General features: G+C 45.8%; 1 protein-coding gene across 1 annotated transcript in view; it reads left to right on the top strand.

Moving 5' to 3' along the window:
- pms1 (PMS1 homolog 1, mismatch repair system component) overlaps positions 1-25,626 on the top strand; it is a 169,385-nt gene that overhangs the window by 28,522 nt on the left and 115,237 nt on the right. Inside the window, exons 2-4 of the mRNA XM_084310426.1 lie at positions 14,355-14,495; positions 15,117-15,299; positions 15,512-15,614. Coding sequence (XP_084166552.1) covers positions 14,364-14,495; positions 15,117-15,299; positions 15,512-15,614 — 418 coding nt within the window. The 5' untranslated portion in view covers positions 14,355-14,363. The remainder of the gene's footprint in view (positions 1-14,354; positions 14,496-15,116; positions 15,300-15,511; positions 15,615-25,626) is intronic.

Genomic DNA, 25,626 nt, shown 5'->3' with positions numbered 1-25,626 from the left:
AAAAATCATATCGCGATAACGATATGATAATGTTATCATATTTCTCGATATCGATAATTATCGAATTGTTATAAGTATAAAAAAAAAATTTTTTTTTTTTTTTTTTTTTTTAACAACAGATGTATGTTTATTTTGCAGCAATTCTTTGTCATTGCCGCCATCTTTAGTGTTACATCCCCTCACACTCCAGTTCTCAGGCTGCAGCTGGTTTAAAAGCGAAAGTAAACCGGCTTCTCTGCTGGCTGTGGCTCCAGGGGAGTTGAACAGTTCTGGCTCTGCTCGTTTATTTTCGATCTTTTGGCGCTTTTTTGGTGGACAAACCACCGCACATGTGCACCGTGACTCGTGACTGGAGTCTAGTTCTGCTAGCACACATAGCCTACTGTGTACAGACGGTTTCAAACTATTTTAAATTAGAAAGCAAACAAAATAAATGGACAAGAGAAAAATAAATCTCAATTTGGTCAGTATTGTCATTTGGACAAGCAAAGCCATTACTTTAAGTTGCAGGCAAGAAAGACAAGTCTGTCCACCACCTCTGGTTTTAAAACTGCCCTGTTGCAGGTCACAAAAAAAAAAAAAAAAAAATTTCGATTTTTTTTTATTTCGATATTCGATATCGATTATTAAAATATATCGCGATATTTATCGTTATCGTTATATCGCCCAGCCCTAATCGGAAGTGTCCGCCTTTTTAACTCCTCCCCCGGCTTCACTCGGCTACTCGTCTACTTTCGAGGCGAACCGAAATCCATCTCGAACACGCCTATTAGGCGCGTTCTAGATGGGATAGGCGGACGCAGATCTGCGCAGGTTTTACTACGGCCTCGCCAAGCGCGTTGCATGACGGTTAGAATGTTGTCCGACTTGCTCTGAAAATCTGACGAGGCGCGGAACTCTCGCGGGAGCGAGCCACGCACAGCCTTCAGAGCGAGGCGCCACAGTACCTCTCAGCTGGCTGCTCCCGGCTGGGAAGCAATTTGCTATGGTCGCGCAAATCGCCTATTGGCTCAGAAAAGTTGTCAGTCACCAGGCACGTGACAGCCAGGGAGTTATGAGACGTTTGATTGATTGATTGATTGAAAACTTTATTATGTTATGCGTTATCATCATATCATGTTGTTTTGCCTCAATATACACAGTATACATATATATATTGATGCAAAACAGAATTATTCAGCAGTGTGTTGTGTGTGCGTGCGGCCAGGAGCGCGCAACAAGATGGTATACATTATGGTATATGAATAGTATATTGTTGAAATATGACACGTATATCACGTACATTTATAGCAGAGACATTCTCCCATCACTCCACCATAAAAAGCCCAGTTCCCTTAAATTCTCTCTCTCTACGGACACTTAGCTAGCCAGAGGGCCACTCACAGATTCTTATCAGTGACAATAAAAACTCAAACACACACACACATACACTCTCACTCAGGGGGCGAAATTAAAGCCCGCCGCCCGCCAGGGGCGGTCAGTTTTTACCTTTGGCGCTTGCCACTGAGAGCCCTGCCCGCCGTGTGGCGTGTAGACGTGTAGTTCATAACGATACTCTTATTTTGAAAATCTGTGCGGGTCTCATTTCCGGCCCAAGCGCAGCTAGAGTCATAATATCGATGGCTCCGGCAGTTAGCAGCATTCGGTTCGTATGATATTCTTATTTTGAAATAAAACGTGGCAAGGAGTCATATCCGCCCAGCCGGGCCAGCCCTGCAGCGGGATACTATTGGCTTCTGCTCGTATCAACACAGAGCGGCCCGCAGCTCTAGTGCCACTGCTAACGTTAAGCTCTCAGAATGGTAGCAGCTCGCCCGCAGCATCTAGTGCTAACGTTAAGCTCTCAGAATGGTAGCAGCTCGCCCGCAGCATCTAGTGCTAACGTTAAGCTCTCAGAATGGTAGCAGCTCGCCCGCAGCATCTAGTGCTAACGTTAAGCTCTCAGAATGGTAGCAGCTTGCCCGCAGCATCTAGTGCTAACGTTAAGCTCTCAGAATGGTAGCAGTCTGCTCTAGTCTAGATCGGACCTCCATGAGCTACCGTTACTGTTTAAACAATGACCCAGTCAACTATTCACTTTTAGTTTAATACATGACGAGGCATTGTCTAACGGTATCTAGCTGGCTAGCTACTGTCGATATCAACATGCTCCAGCAATAGTCGACTCGAGTGCATAATACCTCCGTTCCCTCGTTAGCTAGCTGTTAGCTAGCTCACGTTAGATCTATATATCCCAGTAAACTAAATTGTCTTAACGTTATCTAGCGGGCTAGCAGTAGCTACAGATAGCTCCTGATATCAATGTCTTATAACATTGATTCAACGCGTATTCTAGCTGAGGGCTTGATGAATGTGATTAGACCAAAGAACCGCAATATTATACCAATAGGGTCCAGCTGCAGCGCCGGAGAATCCTTGCATGCTGAATGTAGAGTATTAGTATAGGGTCTAGCTGCATCGCCGGATAATCCTTGCTGGAGCTGGAGGCTACTCAAGTATACACAGACAGTGGAGCTGTTTGCAGATAGCGAGCATTTTGACTTATTGCGTGGTGGCGATGTCTCGCAGATAATACAACTACAAGTATGATTATATAATATATATTTTATTTAACTTTATTTTTTTTAATATAAAATATATATATATATTTTTTTTTAATCAAAAAAATTTAGCAGGTAAGAAATATGCTTGGCGGGTAGATTCTTCCCATCTACCCGCCACTGGCCGGTGAGTCAAAAAGTTAATTTCGCTCCCTGCTCTCACTCCACACCCCCCATACTCTCAAAGCACACACGCACACATCTCCCACACACACACACACACACACACACACACACACAGACATACATACACCCTCACTCTCAACGCGCACACAGTGACTCCTTTGGTGAGAGATCTCACCAGACTAGCCAGGATCAAATAATTCAACTCATTGTGACAAAATGCCACAAGCCAACTAATATACGACCCGGTCAGTTACTGGTCACATACTCCAGTCTCCATTAATCACAGATCGTTATCATAGACACACACGCACAAATGCGCACGTAAATGTGCGTACCACGCACTCGTGCACGGCGGACATACAGGCGGACCAATACACACAGACACACAACGTGCACGCAGGACGAAGATCACAACCACACTGATCGATTGGGGGACCAATAAAACACCCTGACAGAGAAACCACTGGACTGCTTCTTCACTTCTCTGCTTGACTTGGACACGACTGCACTGACTGGACTGGACGGACGACACTGGACTGACGGAACAATGACTTGACTGATTTTTCTTTCTTTTATACTCGACTGGCCGGTTGTAACAATCTAGATTTCAATTGTACCTTGCAGGGTTAGAAATAAAAAAAAAATTCAAGGGCTTTTTTTGCCCCCCTTAATTGATTTTCGGGGGCTTTTTTTGTATTTCGGGGGCACAGCATTTTTATGATGAAAATTAACATAAAGATTATAAAACATTGTTGACACTTTTTTACAGCCTTCGTCCCTATGTTTGATAACGTAATGTTAATGTCTCCATAAAAAGGGCTCTACGCTAACCTTTTTCCCAAGGAGCACATGTGCTCCTAAATAAAATGTTAATAAATAAAATCTAAATACAAATTTAGGAGCACACAAAGAAATTCAGGAGCACAGTGAAAATTGTTCAAGTAACACACACACACACACACACACACACGATGTGTGACATGGCTTGGTTTCATGTTTTGAGGTAGGGGTGGACGGTATAAACGGTATACGGTATAAACGGTATTAATTTGCTCTACGGTATGGATTTTGACTATACCGTGTAACCGGTAGTGCAGCTCTAAAATGGCAATGACGTCATGTAACCACAGCGCGACTATTTCAATCGCATTTGCCCCTAAAAATAGATAGAATTAGTCATAGATACTAGATATGTGCAAACTGGAAAACGTTATTTAGGAGGCTTCGCGCAGTGGGCGTGTCGACACGCAATTGTCATTTCATAATAAACACATATCACCGCGGCGCACAGCAAGTTTCAATTTCAGTTCCTGGCATTTTTAACCAGTGGAGAAAGGTAAGAGATGTCCCTATCGTTTTTCTTATATGAATTATTCTACATTAACACTTTGACTGCCAGGGGGCGTCTTTAGACGTCTTTGCTGGCCATGCTAAAGTTGCCGGGGGACGCTGTACGTCGTCTTTATATCAATATTTCAAAAATCTGCGATCGGATTCATAATGTCCCTCCGCTGGCCTGAGACACAAGTGTGATCTCCTCTCAATCCTCTAGCGGTTCAAGACCGCCATCTGGTGGCCGATCGGCAGATCGAAACCGGATGTCAACCTTTAACCCGGTAGGACTCACTCCATATGGGGTCCGGGCACTCGCTAATGTTAGAGAGACTCCGTCTTCACACAGTGAACATCGATCGCTGCAAATAACTCGAAAAAACAACATGATTTGGACGTATATATTATTATACAACCTGGAAATGGACCGACTATTTCAACATCCCATAATGGAAAACTGTCTACCCCACGCTGATCGCCCAACGGCCCGCGGAGACTGGGGTGAGTTTTAGCGTGTAATATTACCGTGTTCGACACTAACTGCTATGATGAACATTTGACCCACATTAGATGATTGGTATAACGCTGCCCACGGAATTATAAACGCCCCCTCGCCCATCCGGTCAACATCAGATGACGTGTAGTAACTTCTAGAAGTACGTCTAGTTGGAATTTTTTATATCGCGCTGATTGCCATCAAACTGTATTTCATCATCAATATAATGCATTTGGGGCTATATATCACGTTCTGGAGAAAGCTGCAGAAAGAGATGAAAACATACTTATACATTAGACCATACTTTACTATGAATATGTGAATGAAAAAGTTTAACGTTGCTACACAATGAACAATACATATAGGACTTTGAATGGGCCCTAATAATGGCAATGTAGCAATAGAATTTAAAAAGTTATAGCCCTGCAAAGAAGGGGACTTTCTCCATAGACAAATAGCGCTGGCAATCTATGGTATATCATTAATTTAACCTTAGGCAACCAAAGTGTTAATAAAACATACCTGGTGATCAACTACAGTTTGCTGTAAACATTATGATATGCGTGTAGTGTTATGATAACGAGAGGACGGGAGGACGGCGGCAGCAGTGGATTTGCGAATAGCATGCAGCTGCAGAGCCGCAGAGCCAGCGGCGCTTTCAGGTCTCACAGGCCCGCTCAACAGCGCCCCCCCACCCAACGGCTGAAAGCTGTGACCAGACCTGAAAGCGCCGCTGGCTCTGCGGCTCTGCAGCTACATATGCTTCTAGCAAAATCCAGCATCCAGCCCGCTGTTTGCAATGGGAGCAGCACGGACTCAGGACTTATTTTATTTGGAATATAATGACTTTATACGCAAAAGTAACCTAGTTTTAAGTTAAAATATTATAAATCTACATGCCTTGAGGATGTCATTCTTTATATAGCCTGCCTATCAGGCAAAAAAAATTATTCTAACGGAAACACTGATACCGTGATATATACCGTTACCGTCTATGCTTCAAATTATACCGTGATATACATTTTAGACCATACCGTCCACCCCTATTTTGAGGTACCTTCAATTATCTGTAAATAATACATACATACTGTATCTAAATAGATGAAATATTATTGTCCCTGAGGGCAAGTTGTGTTGTTGTCTTGATATATCTACAAATAGCAGACGAATAGCCGGTTGCCTCTGGATCAATGAATGTCTAATATTATTAGCTATTTTTAACATCCCTAATTCCAACAGTCAAGAGGCTTGTTTCAAATTGATACATGAAAAACCCCACCCACTCAACAACATCCACCTCAAACACAACAAAAGAACAGAGCATCTCATGAACTTATGTCATGGACTTTATGGACTGTCAGCTGAACTCGCACCAATGCATAGGGAAATAGTCAGACATCCCAGAATTATTTCATAACACAAAGTTTTGAATGGACGTTTGGATAAAAATTATCCCGAAGACGGCATTGGAACGTTTGTGAGTATAGGCTCTGGCCAGAGTATCATGAAATACGTTGCGCGCTCAGCGCTGTGGAATGAAGGAAATGCGCATCGGGATCGGATTTGGATGTTATTCTTTGGAGTTGTGTTACAAATGGAACGGTCTTTCCCCGCGGAACACAAGTTACTTAACGTTACACAGGTTGCGCTATGCAGATGCTTAGCTTGCTAACGTTAAGATAGCAGTGTAACTTAATGTTACACTATGCATGCTTGATGAAAGCAGAGCTCTCTGTCTGTCTGCGTTCGCACCTCTCAAGTACCTGTAACACGCAGCGGTCCCCGCCTCCCTCCCTTGCAACAAACGTTCCACCCAAAAACTGAATTTTAGTCCAGTTTCTGAACTATTAACAGCGGAGCTGTTTTGTAATATTCACTCGTCTCGCACACTGCGAGTAAATAATTTTTCCGGTTCGCACACACACATATTATTAGGGGCAAATACGAGGGAAATGCTCGCACTGTAGAGCTATATATAATTATATGTATAATTAGTAAACTGTCGGGGGCTTTTCTTGCCCCCCTTAACTGATTTTAGAGTGCATTTGGTCAATTTTCGAGGGCATTTTTGCCCGAAGCCCCCGTTAATTTCGAATCCTGGTTACCTTGCTATATTCACCTTTTATAAATACTTTGCTTATTCACTTTTTATATTACATTGCTTGTTCACTTTTTATAATAAATACCTTCAAAAGTGTTTCATCTCTTATATCTTTAATTATCTTATTACAACTTTCACGACTGAGTTTAAAACGTGACAATATTCCACTATAGCAGTATATGGTGTGCTGTACATTTGAATCTGATCTAATTTTGCACACGGCCATCGCATTATAATGACCTGGACAGGTGTGTAATGTGTGCGTGGTGACGTGAAAGCGTATCTGCCATGCGAGACTAGGCGAGAAGTGTCCGCCTTTTTAACTCCTCCCCCGGCTTCACTCGGCTACTCTCGTCTACTTTCGAGGCGAACCGAAATCCATCTCGAACACGCCTATTAAGTGATTGCAGATACGGCTGTGGGGGTGCTAGAGACATGATCGAATAGACTTGTATGCGCCTGACTCTCCTGAACACGGCGCAAGACATTCCTAATCGATCAGAACTAAATTGGCAGCGAAAAAGACCGTTTTTAAGCATCGATTCCCCATGCACATGCGCAGATTGGCCACAGAGTGTGAAGCAACGCACATCCACACTGGAATGTTCCATTAGAGGGGCATTAGAGGGGGTGTTGTGTTGTGAGAATGCTAAGATAGAATTAAATATACAGTAAAAGGAATACAGTACAAATATACAGAAGTCTACAGTAAGTGTAATAATGCACAGTGTTGTGCATTTATAATCAGTAGCTTAGGCCAGGGGTTCCCAAACATTTCAGGCCGGGGCCCTGCCAGGCGACCGATTTTTTAAGCCAAATATCACTTCAATCCTATTAATTTAGTTCAAGTTAGTTATTCATTTATATGTGCTATTTATGAGAGGGCTAACTTGTTGCAAAATAATAATGATAATAATAATAGCCTCATTAAAATACTATTGTTGCTTCGGTTGTTTTCAGCGTTTTATGTGCATAATCTGTTATTTAGTTTGAAATGTTCGTTGAAATAAGTAGATTTTTCGTTTTTGTTTATTTATTAAGTTAATATAAAACCATATAGTCACATTTTAGAATACAATAGAATAGAATTTTAGAATACAACTAGAAACACTGTCCTGGCCTGCTTCTAAGTTCAGTGGCCTGACAAAAAAAAAAAAAAAAAAAAAAAAAAAAAAAAAAAATTAATTTTTTTTAATTTTTTTTAAATCATCTCGCGGCCCATCCGTGGCTGCTCGCGGCCCACCTTTGGGTCGCGACCCCGACTTTGGGAACCACTGGCTTAGGCTACATAGTAGGCTAATGACAGCCTATTCTAGTCTAGCAGGTGCTGGTATAGACTAGTAATGTTGATTTTCAGTCATCTATGAAATTTTTTGCCTAGATACATCTAGGCAAAAAATTTCATATGTCATCATATATGTCATATATTATACGTCTATACCAGCACCTGCTAGACTAGAATAGGCTGTCATTAGCCTACTATGTAGCCTAAGCTACTGATTATAAATGCACAACACTGTGCAATATTACACTTACTGTAGACTTCCCACAGCCGTATCTGCAATCACTTAATAAGATAAGATAAGATGAGATAAGATATTCCTTTATTAATCCCCTTGGGGAAATTCGTGACACACACATACAGCTCAACGTCTCATTAATGATATTAACAACACAATCATTACATTTTTACAGTAACAATGGCACAGCATAAATTCAACAGACATGTACATTTGTTGACACATGTCATCATTACAGGAGGCCTGAGACACTGTATGCGCGATAGTCGGCTGCATTCCACCATGTAGAAACAAAGTGGATCGCGCCTGGTGAACTGGAGGGGGGGCGGAGTGGAGGGGGGGGGGGGGCATTGGAGACTCGGGTAAGGAATTTGGTTGTGAAGCAGTCAAGGGGGCCCCCACCGACGCGCATCAGAGGCAGCCTGCCAACAGCGTATGGCGCCAGTTGACTTACAACAACAGGGGCGGATGGGGGTGGGGGTAGGGGGGCCTCATCAATCTTATTGCTTCCAGACAGTACAGTTCGTCTCCTCTTTCCCAGAAATCACATCGCCGGAGAGTCAACTCCTCCGCGTTGACCTTGGCCTCGGTCTGTTCCACAGCAGAAAAGGATAAGGGGGGTGTGGGAAGGGGGAGGGGGTGATAACATGCAGCTCGAGGCAGATATGCTGCATATGGTCAGAATCAGGTGAATTTTGTCTAATCATCGTCACCATCGTCGTATCCCCTATTACGGTACGGTGGCATCTTAATTTTCACGTCCCTAATTTCCGACGTGATATCCAGTATGGCCTGTGACCGCGAAAGTTCCTCTGCATGGTTAGAAGCAAGTCTCTCAAGAATTGTCTTCAAGCATGACTGTTCGTCTACATGGTAGAGTTCGCCTCTTTCCAACATGGTCTTGGAGCTCAATTGTTCATCACCGCACAGGGTACTTAGGTCAGCGATCTTCTTAAACAGTTCCATTAGGTTTTCCTTGATCCCGGCCAGATCCCTGGCCAGGGAAATCAACTTCTTCCGAATTAGCTTCAGGCAGTACCAGATCCAGCAGCTGACGGAGCCCAGGCCGAGCAGCATGACAATTAGAAGATATACGTCATCAACGTCGTTTATCTCCAGCGGGAAAAAGCATATCGCGAGCCAGGTCCCGTATGAATTTATGGTGTATCCCGCCTGATAGCTCCCAAGAGGGCATAATGGGTCATCCGCATTCTGCTTCCTTGTAGAGAATATGCGATCAATCGCTGTAAAAGCCCAGCTTATTAGATCCATATTACGGTCAAAAGTCGAGTCGAGTTGAGGATTCTGTTGTAAAAAAAGAAAGAAGAAAAAGGTCAAAAACGTCTGAGCGTCTCCAGCGAGTGCAGATCTAGGCTCCGGTGAAACGAGCTGTAAGGGCTGGTACGGACGTCTCCAAACCGATAAGAGAGAGGCCTTGAGGTGTTTCTCTGGAGGAGGGAGAGGAGATAAAAATGCGACTGCTTCTGTCAAGGCTCTCGTCCACATTCATTCATTTGCTAACGCTGGTACCCGGCTGGTGCTGCTAACTAACTAGCCATCGCTCCGGGAGCTGACGCTGGTACCTGGCTTAGCTAGCCATCGCTCCCGGAGCTAACGCTGGTACCTGGAGCTAGGTAGCCAGCAGGCTAAATGGTCCCGTCGCTCGGCTGGTTGAACTGGAGCTAGGTAGCCAGCAGGCTAAATGCTCCAGACGCTGAACTGCCTGCGCCCAATGCGCAAGTCTGTCTGTCGAAGACCGAGGGAACCGCATCAGGCTTCAGCTGATTAGTGGTATTCTGGACAAACCTCCCACCCACAACAACATAATCCGAGGCAATGAAGTGTTCGCTGCAGATCCTCCTTCCCTGTCCAACAGGCTGATCGCGCCGCCTGAGTGCAGCCAGCCTGAGCCAACGTGCCAACAACACTGTTTTTTTCAGTGGTAGTTTGTGGAAATTAACCAACTTTCCTCTCTCTTTCACACGGTAAAATTAGTTTGAACAGCCAGGAGCAATACAAAAAGAACCACGCGGTCCCGTTGTTTGGTAGGCAACATTTGACTGACCCGACAGTCCATGTTTACTATGCAGCTAATCAGCAGTGTATACACCAAACCAACACCGTGACGTCAGCAACAAAATGGCGCCGCCCATGGCGAAAACAGGGAAATTATATTTGATTTTTCAGACAAATAAGCAGGATTTCACATTTTATTAAAGGACCCTGTCTTACACAAGGTACACAACAAACAAACTAGGATCACATTGTTCACTGCTTCATCTCCACTTTAAATTATAATCTGAAAGTTGAGGTACATTTATATAACATTTTCGAGGGCTTTAATTTAGAAATGCCACATCAGAATGTACTGAATGTTTCTGGGTGACACTGAGGTGTTCTGCTATGACTCTGAAGTGGAATTGGCCTTGAACTATGGGTGCTTTCCTTTTAAATTATAATCTGAAGGTTGAGGAAAGATTGCTAGTTTATGACATTTTAGAGGGCTTTTAAAAAGAAATGCCACATCAGAATGTACTGAATGTTTCTGGGTGACACTGAGGTGTTCTGCTATGACTCTGACGTGGAATTGGCCTTGAACTATGGGTGCTTTCCTTTAAATTATAATCTGAAATTTAAGGTAAATTTATATAAAATTGTCGAGGGCTTTAATTTTGAAATGCCACATCAGAATGTACTGAATGTTTCTGGGTGACACTCTGAGGTGTTCTGCTATGACTTTTTTTTGTATCTACTTTTTCTCCCATTTTCTATTTTTCTCCCATCCCAATTTCGTATCATCCAATTCTACCCTCCCCTGTCTCGAACGTTGTTAGGCCATCCCCATGCCTCCTACAAGCCGGCTGCAATGTGGACGAAGCCTTACATCACGTGTCCCCTCCGGTACTCGAGGAAGCAGCCGTCGCATCTTTTCACCTGCACAGCGCGATCTCTCAGCGGCGGGGGTCTGCGTGGGAGGGACACGCCGCCCCCATCGCTTCCTGATTCTGCTGTGCAGGCGCACCAACCGACCTGTAGGAGTCGCTGTCCACAACGTCCGATCCCCACCCATCAGCTTTCCCACCCCTAACACTGCCAATTGTGTTAGTATGAACGACCAGCCAAGCTGATAGCAATGCGGAGAGCTGGGCTCGAACCCAGCGTCTCCTGCATTGGTGGCGAGCGCCTTGCCCACTACACCACCTAGCCGCCCTGTTCTGCTATGACTCTGAAGTGGAATTGGCCTTGAACTATGGGTGCTTTCCTTTAAATTATAATCTGAAATTTAAGGTAAATTTATATAACATTTTCGAGGGCTTTAATTTTGAAATGCCACATCAGAATGTACTGAACGTTTCTGGATGACACTCTGAGGTGTTCTGCTATGACTCTGAAGTGGAATTGGCCTTGAACTATGGGTGCTTTCCTTTAAATTATAATCTGAAAGTTGAGGAAAGATTGCTAGGTTATGACATTTTAGAGGGCTTTGTTTTGAAATGCCACATCAGAATGTACTGAACGTTTCTGGGTGACACTCTGAGGTGTTCTGCTATGACTCTGAAGTGGAATTGGCCTTGAACTATGGGTGCTTTCCTTTAAATTATAATCTGAAAGTTGAGGAAAGATAGCTAGTTTATGACATTTTAGAGGGCTTTTGTTTTGAAATGCCACATCAGAATGTACTGAACGTTTCCGAGGGCTTTTATGTTGAAATGCCACATCAGAACGTCTTTTCCCTTTCTGAATGTAGCGTTTCATGTCGTCGTGTATACGATATGAAATATTAATTTGTAACTGAACATAACATCTCTTGCTAAATCGTATGAGATACAAAGGGGTGAAGGGGAAACAGGATGGCAACTGTACTCTGTACACAGGAAGGCATTAAGGAAAAGGTAACGTTAGCATGAACTAAAAACCTTTTTACCGTAATAAGGCAAGTGTATGCGCAAAAGAAAATAAACGGGTGGACCATTTGACTGATATCCGAATTGCAGGCTGGCTTGACCCCAGTGTAACATCTCATTTACTGAGATTTAAATGTGTCATTTTCTTTTAGCTTATTGATACTTAATAATAATTATACTAAATTATGCTTAATAAACAACACATTAAGTGATGTCATTCGTGTGGCCTAGGAGAGTCCGATCAATAATGGTGACAGCTGTCATGTACTGATGACACCTGCTATTTGAGGACAATCACCCTTTGTTTGCCTACCAAGACGTCTGTGATGATGATGTAATGGGATACTATGAACAGAATAACGCACATTTTTTGCTGTAAAAACTGCGGAACAATGATGCAGGTCCGAAAAATCTGTCCCCCTCATTATCAGTAGAGCAGCTCTAGATTTTACATCTTGATGACATCACTGGTTCAAGTCTTAGTTCTCTGGTGTCTGGCTTTGGGAGAAAGGGAAAGCAGGTGTAAATCCAAGTGCAATATCAGAGTAGAGTAAAAGTACAATTCATACATCCAAATAACTCACACATGCAGAAGAAATGCACGTAAAACAGTCCACACTGGGGCGCCCTCGTGGCGCATACCATAGTGCCTTGCGCACCTACGCGGCCGACCCGGGTTCGATCCCAGCTCCCGTCGTTATTTGTCGCCTGTCCTCCCCACCTCTCCTCCCGTTCGCCCTCTCCTCTGTCGGTCCTGCGTGACCAATAAAGCTGTAAAAATGCTTAAAAAAAAGAAGAAAAAAAAACAGTCCACACTGACACAGAGAATACATCCAGACAGTTGATTTAATAAACCAAAACAAAGGCTGCAGCCAGTACAGGAAAGACAATTTTAATGATAAACAATACATGGAGGATTAAGATACATGATTGTAGTATATACATGATTATAGATTTAAATGTCATTAAAGGTGCTATAGATAACATTCAGCCACTGCATGTAAATGGACTGTATTTATATAGCACTTTTATCCAAAGCACTTTACAACTTATGTCTCACATTTACTCATTCACTCACACATTCACAACACAACATCAACGGCAAAGGCAACCAACCACACAAGGTGACAACCTGCTCAATTTGGGAGCAGTTAGGCAAGTGTCTTGCTCATTTCGACACGCTGCCGGAATAAAACCAGGAACCTTACGATTACCAGATGACCACTCTACCTTCTGAGCCCCTGTCGCTACTGTCGCCCCCTCTAGATGTCACACTAGAGTACCAGCATGTCATTATCCAATCGGGTGCATTCTATGTGGGGAAATGGGAAGTAGAGAGGGGATACATGCCTGCAACATGTAAACAACAACATTCATTTTGGACCCGCCAACATTTTTTAAATGATAAATTCATTAATCAATATTTAATTTGGGGGGGAAAGCAATACTTTTGTTCTGCACCTTTCTAATAGCTCTGTGGTTGTATTCCTTATTTTTTTTGTAAATGATTACTCTACATACAATTTTTATCTACATAATAATAATAATAATAATAATAATAATAATAATAATAATAATAATAATAATATCTTAAATTTATATAGCGCCTTTCAGGAGACCCAAGGCGCTTAACAGCTAAGGGAGGGGGACAGGGAACAACGTAACAACAAAATAATAATCAAAAGGAAAGAAAGAAATAAAAATCGATCTAATAGCACATTTAAGAATGTGAACAAATGTATCTAGGCAGAGGGTTCATTAAATCCACTGGGAGCACCTTAATCAGTGTGCAGACTCTTTCTATTCATTATCAGTGTAGCCCCAGAAGGTTGTCCTCTATCTCATTGCATCCTGAGGTAAAAAAAAAAACATTTGAATGTTACAAAAAACATTGTGTCAAACAGAACAGTGTCATAGATGAAAAGCACCTTTTACCCAAAGCACACTTCCTGCAAGCCACCACTAGGGGCAGATCGGCGAGTGAGTTTGTGACTGCCGGTCATAGAGATGCTGCTTCGCACCTAAAAAAACGTTTACATCAGTCTGGTTTCAGGTATAAAGCTACTTTCTAACTGCAGTCGTGTGGCAGTGAAAGGGTTAACCGGCTGTCGTGTGGCAGTGACAGGGTTAACCTTCTGTGTATTGTCGCAGTGAAAGGGTTAACCGTTTTGTAGTGCAGCGGTGAAAGGGTTAATCAACCATGATCAATCATGGCTACAGTATATGAATAACACACCCAGTGAAGATGGAATGACTAACAGGCTGTTTTTGCAGGCACCTGGTATGAAGCAGCTGCCTCCAGACACGGTGCGGCTGCTGTCCAGCTCACAGGTCATCACCTCTGTGGTGAATGTTGTGAAAGAATTGATGGAGAATTCCCTGGATGCTGGAGCTTCTAGCATTGACATTAAACTGGTATGATGAGTCTCTATCTAACTTATCTCTTGTATGAGTCTCTTATCACCTGGCTAGCAACCTATAACCCTTGAAACAAAGTGGAAGTGGAACAGACTGTCACCCACTTCTGATGGGTCATGCCTGGCTGGCATGGAGGCTGCGCCGCGCAAAGGGGTAGGGATAAAGTCTGCGTTGATGGTATTTTCTCAGCACGCCGGACGTGGACTCCATAGAAATACACTGGGAGATTCACTCACAGTGACTCTGTAATACATTAAAAAACCCTGTGCTTGATGTGTTTGCCCGTCTGGCACCAACATACTGTAGCTCTCGCGTCTGCTGCTATCACTTCATGTCTGCCTCAACAGTGACACTTTTCTTCGTGGAGCACAGGTAATCCTAAAGTGAAACCTAATTTTTTACTTACTGGCCTTTGTCGAGACTGAGCTTTCTGTTGATCCCTTCGAAAACACAATGCAAACTTGCAATAATTAGTTGGGATGAGTTTTGACTTGACCCTCAGAATCCGTGGCGGTTCATTATAGTATATACATATACATTGTATATACATACAAAGCTCGTAAATAGAGCTAATGGGCACCATTCTCTGTTTCTCTGTGTTTTTGTATTTGATGTCAGGAGAACTACGGGTTGGATCGAATAGAGGTGAGAGATAACGGCCAGGGAGTCCAGGCTGCAGATACTGCTGTGATGGCGGTGAGACATTACACCTCCAAGATTTTCAGCCACGACGACCTGGAGTGCCTGGAGACCTATGGGTTCAGGGGAGAGGCCCTGGGCTCTCTCTGTGCAGTGGCAGAGGTTAGAAGCATTCAATACATTTTTGTTACTTCAGGATTGTCAATGCAGAACTATGGTTGGCAGTATCTGGTTGTTGTCTAAAATGAAAGTGTTTAAAGGAGGTGACGCATCATCCAGCCACAGACTAAATGTACCAGCGTTTGACTGGTAGCTGGTCTTAATTTCCTCACCTCGATCCTCATGTTTTTGTCTGTCTTGCCTTTTCCCTTCAGGTAGCCATCACCACAAAGACAGAACAGGAAGACATCAGCACCCAATACACGCTCGACCTCACAGGGAAAGTGGTTTCTCAGAAGCCGTCTCATTTAGGTCAAGGTAAGGCTGTTTGAACTGACCTATCACAAGTCACCAAACTTGTCAGAGGGAAGCAACAGTTGTGATTGGAGGATCAAGTAAAGAGGGCAGGGTTTGAGATGGGTCAATTGAATCTGATTGACTCGCTCTCAAAAAACGAGGATGCACAATAATACTTATGATTAGGTGTGGGTGCTATGGCCTAAAATTTATATCGGTATATTTAGAATTTTGGACGGTAATAGTATATATCACAGTATATTTGTTTTACTTATAATAACAATAAAAAATGCTTTAGGTAACAATTTATTTCCAGGGGGTTAACTATGAGGTTTCTACTAGTCTCTTCCATTAGTATTCTGTAATATGTATATTATGACAACATTTACATTGAACTTAAGTGTTATCGGCCATTGAACTGTCAGCTTGTAGGATATAATCTTTACTTGCACACATCTATTTTAGTCGCAAATGTGAGTGAAACGCTCGCACTGTCAAGTCCTGGCTTTAGGCAGAATCACTAATACAACACCCACACACCCCTGCACACACACACATACACAAGAGAGGGAGAATGGTTTATAGCAGACTTAATGATTTTAGAATGTTAAAGGGGACATGCATTATAAATGGATTTTTCCAGTATTTAGCAATGTTTTATAGCAATAGGGGTTAGTATCAATGGGTCTGTGTCTCTAATTACCATATTGACTAATCAGTCTAGTCTCGAGTTCACGAGATCTTCCCTCACTCAACTAAGCCGTTCTGATTTGACGGTATTGCTGACGTGAATAGGGTACTGATTTGCATAACTAACGCCCCCTCTATGGTTGACAGCGACAGCAGAGCGAGTGGAAATATCTTCACTTCCTCAAACAGAGCGAGGCAGAGAACAGCGAGCGAGAGAGAGGGAGAGGGAGAGATAGAGAGGGAGAGAGACAGACAGAGACCGAGACGGGAGCTTCTGTCGGGGAAACAAACCGCGCGCGGGGAAGCAGTGGCACACACACACACACACACACACACACACACACACATTTACACACAACCTGGACCCGCCGGGGAAGCAGTGGCACCAGGCCTGGACTGGCCATCTGGCATACTGGGCATTTGCCCGGTGGGCCGACGCATATTTGGGCCGTTATGATTTGATAAAAAAAATTATTTATAAAAATATAAAATAATAATTTGATTATTTTAGTTTTTTTACATTTGGCCAACGACCGGCCCACTACTAGGCTGGGACAGCGGCCCATTGGTACTGACTGACACTGGGCTGGCCCAATCACATATCTTACTAAGCACCCCCCCCCCCCCCCCCCCCCCCCCCCCCCCGCCCCCGCCAGTCGTGCAGGTACATGACTGAGAGGGGGGCTGGTACATGACTGAGATGGGGCTGTGGTACATGACTGAGATGGGGCTGTGGTACATGACTGAGATGGGGCTGTGGTACATGACTGAGAGGGGGCTGGTACATGACAGAGGGGGCTGGTACATGACTGAGAGGGGGCTGGTATACAGGACTGAGAGGGGGGCTGGTATACATGACTGAGAGGGGGCTGGCTGGTACATGACTGAGAGGGGGCTGGCTGGTACATGACTGAGAGGGGGCTGTGGTACATGACTGAGAGGGGGCTGGTACATGACTGAGAGGGATGCTGGTACATGACTGAGAGTGGGCTGGTATACATGACTGAGAGGGGGCTGATATACAGGACTGAGAGGGGGCTGGCTGGTACATGACTGAGAGGGGGCTGGTACATGACTGAGAGGGGGCTGGCTGGTACATGACTGAGAGGGGGCTGGCTGGTACATGACTGAGAGGGGGCTGGTACATGACTGAGAGGGGGCTGGTACCATGTATTGTGCATCATTGTAGGTCAAACCATTAAAAAGTTAATTTCCACATCAGCCATTTTGGATTTTGGTCTCTCACAAATTTCCCCCACCTTTTTAAAAAATACACCCTGGCTAAATTTGTTTATTAACCCTCCTAGATGACAAATCCATTGAGAAACGAAGTGCCACAGATGACCCAACTACTAGGTCCATATCGTATCATCATAATATTATTTAAAAAATCATTAGGATAAGGGTTCCCTTGATAAAGATGCATGAAAAGGCTGTATAATATACAACACCTGTAGCTCAACTGCAAAAACTGCTTTTTTGATTTGATTAGATTTGTATTTGGAAATTAAAAACACATCATTAAAAACTAATTATCTTGACCAATTTGTATTCCTGAGGATATCACCTTAAAGGTGCTATGCATTATAAATGTCATTTTTCAGTCTCTAGCATTGTATTATAGTAATAGGAGTTCGTATCAATGTGTTTTTGGGCCTAAATACTATATTGGCGAATTCCTCAGCTACAGCCCATCCCCTCTTTGCCTCTAGTAAATCAGGTCATGTTGATTTGACGACCTGGTGCACGTCACAGGGCGCTGTTTATAGCGCACGGTGATGTGATTGGCTCTGTGGTTTTAGTAATGCCCGCCTCCATTCTTGCTACCTGCAGGGTGGAAGGCTTGTCCAGAAGATCACTAATCAGCTGAAGCCTGATGCGGTTCCCTCGGTCTTCGACAGACAGACCGGCGTTAGCTCTCGGGACTCGGGAGCGATCGCTAGCTACTTAGCACCAGCCGGGGCCGGCGTTAGCAACCGGGAGCGTCGTTGAGCATTCAGCCTGCTGGCTACCTAGATCCACTTCAACCAGCGTCGCGGAGCATTCAGCCTGCTGGCTACACAGCTTGTCGGTGTGCTAATAGCCTCTGCAAGCTAACGGTAGCTGGCTAAACAGCTTGTCGGTGTGCTGGAGCCTTTGCAAGCTAACGGTAGCTGGCTACACAGCTTGTCGGTGTGCTGGAGCCTCTGCAAGCTAACGGTAGCTGGCTCCAGGCTATTAGCACATCGACAAGCTGCTGGAGCTCCCGACGCTCGGCTGGTTGAAGTGGATCTAGGTAGCCAGCAGGCTGAATGCTCCGCGACGCTCCCGGTTGCTATCATGTGCAGGTCCTCTTCTCAGACCTGTGTGGCAAAGCACTGCACACGCATCATGCAAGCTACACATCGCTGCATGTTGATCAATGGTGGCCCACTCGGTGCATCACAGTGGGCTACTATTGTGCTAACAACAACCGCGGTGTCCGGCTTGTCGGCCGGCATGAGTGCTCGATTTGGGGTGGTTCTCTCCTCCTTGTGTGCCCCCGTTCTCGCGGGTGTCCTGCCGGGGAGCTTGTGGACGCGACAACAGCGGCGGCCGTAGCGTTAGTTAGCTCATAGCTATTGTGTACCACTAGCGTTACGGCGGGCTCGAGCACCCTACGGCTGCCGCCGTTGTCGCGTCCATGGGCTCCCCGGCAGGGTACCCGTGGGGACGGGGGTGTACAGAGAGGAGAGAACCATTTTGTGTCGGGCGTGCATGCCGGCCAGCGAGCCGGACGTCGGGATATGTTGTTAGCACAATAGCTACCAAGCTAAGCTATGTTAGCTTCTAACGGTGTATACACAATATGTACAACGACACAATGATTTACATTATTATAAATATGGTAACGTGGTTGTGGCTTTTACAAATAGTGGTAACATATATATAGATAGACAGTACTGCTACATCTCTATATTTATGACTGTGCAGCTTTCTATTGTGGTGGTGGAGTTTAGGTGCACTTTAGTCTGTGTGTAAATAAGTAATGTTTTGTGGTGTTTTTTATGCTGTGCATTTATGTGAATGTTTAGTGGTAGTTGAGCTATGATTGTAATTATGTTTTCATTTTCGGATGTATGGAGGCACTGTATGCTTGATTAAAGTTGTGAATGGAGATGTAGTCATTTCACATGTGATCCAGGGATGTAGCGAGTAGTGGGCTGTAATTGGTCGAGATACGTCACGTGGTGTCAGTGAAACTGTATACAGGAAGTCGCGGGGAATTTGACAGCAGCGAAGGGAGACGATTGAGAACCGGTGAGTGGATGTGTGTAAGCGATTTGTTTTAAGAATGATAGTAGTATTGTGGTAGTTATTGATTGAATGTGTGTCTTGTTTCAAGGTTTGTAACCTGTTGGAGGAAGAATTAAAAGCTTTTTGCAACTGAGTGGCATCCTGTTCATCCCTTCACCCCAGCTGCGGGAGTAAAGCAGCACAGTTACAAACCGCGGGCGGCGGCAGAAGAGTGGCTGAACGCGCCGTCAGATAAGGACAAAACAACCGAGGGATATGAGGTACTCCTGTGTCGTTGTAAATGAAATAACTCGCGCATCAGGCCATACGGGTCAGCGAGCAGGAACGTTCACCTGGTTCAAATGCTAAATACAAGAAGCAACGCAGCTAAATCAGTGAATGAATGAAAACGGTGTTTGACAGATGTCAGTGCTAACGTCAAATGCGATCAGGAGTAATGCCAAGCTACTGAAAGTAACTATCAAATAGCATACCAACACTAACGTGGACAAACATGAAGGCAGCTAAAGATAAAAAAAAAAAAACTATAGCTCATTACTAGCCCTGTGATGGTGCCAATTATATTATTTAGGTATAGATGATTTAGTAGCCCTCTAATGTCAAGACCTTTAGCTTAGTTTGAGTGTACCCGGGTAGCAAGCCGGCGGGAGAAGGTGAAACCTACTCCACTTTGTTTATTTGTATTGTTTTCCATTTTTGGGCGGTATCCCTGGGGGGACCTCTGGTGAGCCTGGTAACGCCGCTGAAGACTAGTTAGGTTAGGATAGTCAGGGAAGAAGCTTCTGAGCTAGTTTAGGCAGCTAGAGAGGGCGGAAGACACAAGGTAGATAAGGAGTTACGGGTACGCTCAATTAGGTTATTATTTTATTGGGTTATTTATCATTACAATTATTTATTTTATGGTCAAATAAATAATAAATAAATAAAAATAAATAAAAATTGATCAATTAAAGAAAGAGAGGGCCAAAGTGAAGGCAGCTTTCACAAGAAAAGCCAACAGCATCTTGCGAATGGCGCCAACTATGCTGCGAGAGGAATTGAAAAGTGAGTGGAAATCCCTTTCTGAGGACGCAGAAAGGCTTCATGCAGCTAATTATGTTTGTGAGGCCTGTCTGATTGATGAAGCAGGCGACATAGAGGCTGTGGATGAAAAAGCCAAAGCAGACTTGGAGAGGGTAACCATAGAGTGTGATACAACATTAAAAGAGGTGAAGCAGGCAATCCATTCCAACCTTTGGTCAAAATATGCAGAGACCGAGCTAAAAGCAGCCATTGGACGGGCAGAAAGAAGCTATGAAGGTGCGGGAGAAGTTAACCTGGAAACAATCACCTATGAAAATGGTAAAGAACAAGTCACACTCGTGGAATCTCTCATCACCAAGGCAGGAAGTCTGCTAGCTGTCTGGGAAGGGTGGATCCCTGAAGGCGCTGCGTGCGAGGTTAGTAAGAAGCTGCAAGTGCTGGAGGACAAGAGAATTGACCTCTGGCAAAGGTGGGTAGTTGATTTCGGCAGGGTCCAGAAAGAGCAGGCTGATAGAGCCATTGAAATCAGGCAAAAGGCCACCTCTGACATCGCAGAAGCTGAAAAGGGAGGCGCTGAGGCTGAAAGAAGAGCCGCCGAGACCAGGCTTAAGGCAGCCGAAGTTAGCGCTGGGTCTGAGGAGAGGGCCGCAGAGGCCAGAGAAAAGGCAGCTGGGATTCAGTTGGAAATGGCAGAGGCCGCCGCAGAAGAGCGTGCCGAGCTGGCCAAGGGGCAGCGGAAAGCATGGGAGGAAGCACAGAGTGCTAGCCTGGCGAACCTGGGAGCAGGAGGCTCGCAAGCATCAGCCTCACCAAGAGTTCGGCTCCAGCCAATAAAACTACCAAAATTCAACGGTTGCATGCGAGACTTTCACCGTTGGCGAAGAGACTGGGAAAACCTCCAGCGACAGGGAGATCCATCTGGGTCAGCCGAAGTGAAGAAATTCCAGCTCCTAGACAGTGTGGAGGAGAGAGTCGTCAGTGGCGTTAGGCTCTCAAGCTACGACACAGCTCATGACATGTTTAGGGTCCTTGAAAACCGGTTCGGGAATAAGACCACCATCGCTATTCAAATAATTGAAGAGTTGGAGAAGTTGCCGGTGGCAAAAGGTAACCAGCCGAGGAAAACAATAGAGCTCATCCAAGCTGTTGAGAAGGCCCTTACTGACCTGACAGACTTGGGGAGCATTGATGCTATAAAGAATCCACTTATTATCAAATCTATTGAGAGCAAGCTGCCTGAATGTGAGCTGAGGAGCTGGCTCACCTTCAAAGCTGCACCTGTGAATAACGTCACCCCTGAAGGCCACTTTGACGCTCTCCTAAAATTTCTAAAAAACGAAGAAGTAGTCCTTGAGGCATTGGTGCAGCTAAGACCCTCGGAGGTATTCGAGAAGCCAAGCAAGCCAGAGTGGAAGGCGTTCACAAGGGCCACAGGAAAGGGTGCGGCTGGAGAAGAATGCAGCGTGTGTGGGGATGAGAAACACGGAGGCAGGATTTTCTTCTGTAAAAAGTTCAAAGCGCTCAGTCTGGCTGAGAAGAGAGACATTGTCGAAAAGAATGAAGCCTGCCAGAGATGTTTGGCATCCCATCATGAGGATGGAGAATGCAGCGACAGGTTCCTCTGCAGGAAAAGGTGCTGCCAAAAGGGAGAGACCTCCGACCACCACTACCTCATGTGCTCTGCGGAAGGGGGGCAGAGAGGAGATGAGAGGAAAAGGGGAAGGCAAAGGGTGGAAACAAGTGGCGCAAACGCGGGAATGCTCTCAGATGAACAACAGAGGGCGCTTGCTAATATCTCCCCCGAAGCAGCAGACCAGATTATAAAGGCATTCACCAACCAAACAACGGTGTCAATGAGTACAAACACTTGGAGTGGTAGTCTCCTTGAAGAGATTGGCCTGAGGGAGCATCCTGTGCTTATGATGATCATGGAGGTCACGACAAACGGGGGGCAAACTATTGGGACCCTGGTAGACCTCGCGTCCGACACTAACTACATAACCCACCAAGCTGCCGAAAGACTCAGACTGAGAGGGGAGAAAATAACGTTGGTCGTGCATGGGGTTGGAGGAATGAAGGTGAGAGTCGAGACTGAAAGGTACCTGCTCAAGGTCAGGATGCGCATTTCAGAGGACATGTGGAGTCCCCACCAGATAGTCTGTTATGGCCTGAATGAAATCGCCCGAGCAGGCAAGGTCGTTAGCCCAAAGCAGCTTCAAAAGTTCTTCCCAGAGGTCAAGACGGAGGAGCTGGTCCGGCCAGAGAAGATCGAGCTCTTGATCAGCCACCGGGAGGGTCGGCTTGCTCCACAGCGGATGAAAAGAGTGGGAGACCTGGTGCTGTGGGACGGCCCACTAGGGAAGACTGTGGGGGGAGCGCACCCTGATCTGTTTGAGGAGATGGAGATGTCAATTCACAACTCGAGGACTCATTTTGCACGTTCTATGAGAACAAAGGCAGTCAAGGTGGAGGAGATCTCCTGTGAGCTGGTAAACACCAGAAAAGGGGCTCAGGGCCCGGAGCAAGAAAGTAAGGAGGTCAGAAACACAGCCACGACCAGCAAAGAAGTTCTTGAATGGTGGAGGTGGGATAGCATCGGAGCCGCCTGCGAGCCAAAGTGCGGGGGATGTCGGTGCGGGACTTGCCAGCCAGGGGGAAAGGAGATGACTCTAGTAGAAGAAAGGGAACTAGAAAAGATCAAAGAAGGTCTGTCCTATGTGACCACTGACAACCATAGCAACTCACCTCACTGGGATGCAGGATACCCCTGGACAGAAGATCCTGTTTCGCTTCCATACAACAGGAAGGTGGTGGAAGCGACGTTCCTGAGGACCGAAAAGCGCCTCATGAAGGACCCATTATGGAGAACGGCGTATACAGCACAAGTTCATGAGATGGTGGAAAGAGGAGCAGCCATCGAGTTGGAGAAGAACATGATCAGCAGTTGGAGAGGGCCTGTTTGGTACGTGAGTCATCTAATCGCACCAAACCCACATTCTGTCACTACGCCAGTGCGCCTTGTCTGGAACAGCAGCCAGGAGTTCAAAGGGACAAGTATGAACAGCATTCTGCTGAAGGGTCCAGATGTTCTAAATCCCATCCGGGCGGTCCTGCTCAGGTTCAGGACAGGAGAGCATGCGGCCATAGGAGATATTAGAAAGATGTATAATTCTGTGTGGTTAAATGAAAGAGAGGTCCACCTTCATCGGTTCCTCTGGAGGGACTCACCAGAGGAAGAGATCAAAGATTTCGCCATCACTCGGGTCAACATCGGAGACAGGCCAGCTGGGTGCATAGCACAGCTGGCTATGAGGGAAACGGCGAGGCTTCCCAAGTTCTCTCATATGGATGAGGAGAGGAGGGTCCTTGAGGAGGACAGCTATGTGGACGATATCCTCACATCCCACAATGACCGAGGGAAGCTGGACAAGATCACGAGAGGAGTGGAAGAGATCCTCACCGCTGGAGGCTTTTCTCTCAAGCCATGGGTTCGGTCCGGTCAAAGTGGGAGGCGTGAAAGAAGTCAGCCCAAGCAATCTATTGAGACTCCGAATATGGCGCTCCAAACCCTGGTGTTGCCCAACCAGCTAGGGCAGGAAGACAACAAGGCCCTCTGCGTTGGCTACTATGTTGATAGTGACAGGCTCTTCCTGATGGTCTCGATAAATTTCTCCAAAAGAAAGCAGAAGATGAGGACAGGGGTTGACCTTCTTGAGGGGGAGGTCAGAGAGCAGACGCCAGATCCTCTGACCAGAAGGGAGCTCCTGAGTCAGGTGGCAGGGCTCTATGACCCTATCGGGCTTGCTACCCCGGTCAAAGAGAAAGGGGCCATTCTGGTGAGGAGAGCTTTCCAGGTGGCTGGGGGAGGGGGCTCGAAGAAAGACACGTGGGACCATCCTCTTCCAGCAGACCTCCGAACAGAAGCTATCAAGCTCTTTGAGGAGTACAGTCGACTTCGTCAAGTTGGTTTTGAGAGAAGCCTCACTCCTTCCGGATGGAGAGGGAGGCCGTGGGGTGTGACATTTTCTGATGGAAGTGATGATGCTTTCGGAGCTGTCCTGTATCTGAGGTGGGAGACATCAGCAGGGGTGGACACTCGTCTCGTCGAGTCGAAGGCCAAGCTGACACCCCTTGACCAGAAGGGTGATGTAATCAAAGCAGAGATCTGTGGTGCAGTCTTTGCAGCCAGATTGAAAGGGTTCTGGGAGAGGCAAGGCCGTCTGGAGGTAGAGAAGTGGTTTCACTTTGTAGACAGCCAAACTATACTGGGAGCAATTCAGAGGGAGAGTTACGGGTATCAGACGTTCTTTGCGAACAGGGTTGGGGAGATTCAGAAGGCAGGGCCAGTAGCCGACTGGTGGTGGATCCCAGGGGATCTGAATGTCGCTGACCTTGTCACTCGAGGATGTCCCCCGGAAGACCTGGATGAAGGTTCCAAGTGGCAAAAGGGACCCGAGTTTCTAATAAGGCCTGTGGAAGAGTGGCCCATGAAGTCCGCGGCAGAGGTAGCGGCTAACACCAGAGAGGCTGTGTGTAGGCTCCAGAGGAGGGCGTTCACAGCGGTTCTTACTCGAGCCCAGCTGAAAAAGGCGTCAAGTTCGTCCGAGAAATCTCTGAACGAGGCGGACAAGGCTCCCGGGCTCTCTAAGAAAGGAGAAAAAGAGCCCTCTAGCGAGTCCGGAAGCGAGGAAAAGCTCTGGGGGGCAGCCATCGTCAATCTCGTCAAACCTGAGAAGTTCAGCAGCTTGACCAAGCTCTGTGGAGTGATCAGCTGGGTCCGCCGAGCGGTGAACAAGTGGCTAATCCGAGGAAGAGCCATAGAGAGAGCAGAGTGGGAGGCCAAGCACTCAAAAGAGAAAGAGGGCAAGCCTGTCCTCGACGCATGGGAGCTTGGGGCCGCTTTCCGAGAACTTTGTTTGGCAGCTCAAAAAGGGGTAGCATTCCCTGAGTCAACACTGAACAGGCTCGTGGTAGTCAGGGAGGAGGTGTCAGGGCTTCTGATGTGCTTTGGAAGGGCCCGGGCAGCGGGGGAGTCAGGAGTGCC

This window comes from Notolepis coatsorum (assembly GCF_963971535.1).
Source record: "Notolepis coatsorum genome assembly, chromosome: 3".
NCBI lineage: Eukaryota > Metazoa > Chordata > Actinopteri > Aulopiformes > Paralepididae > Notolepis > Notolepis coatsorum.
This window is presented reverse-complemented; position numbering and strand designations above follow the sequence as displayed.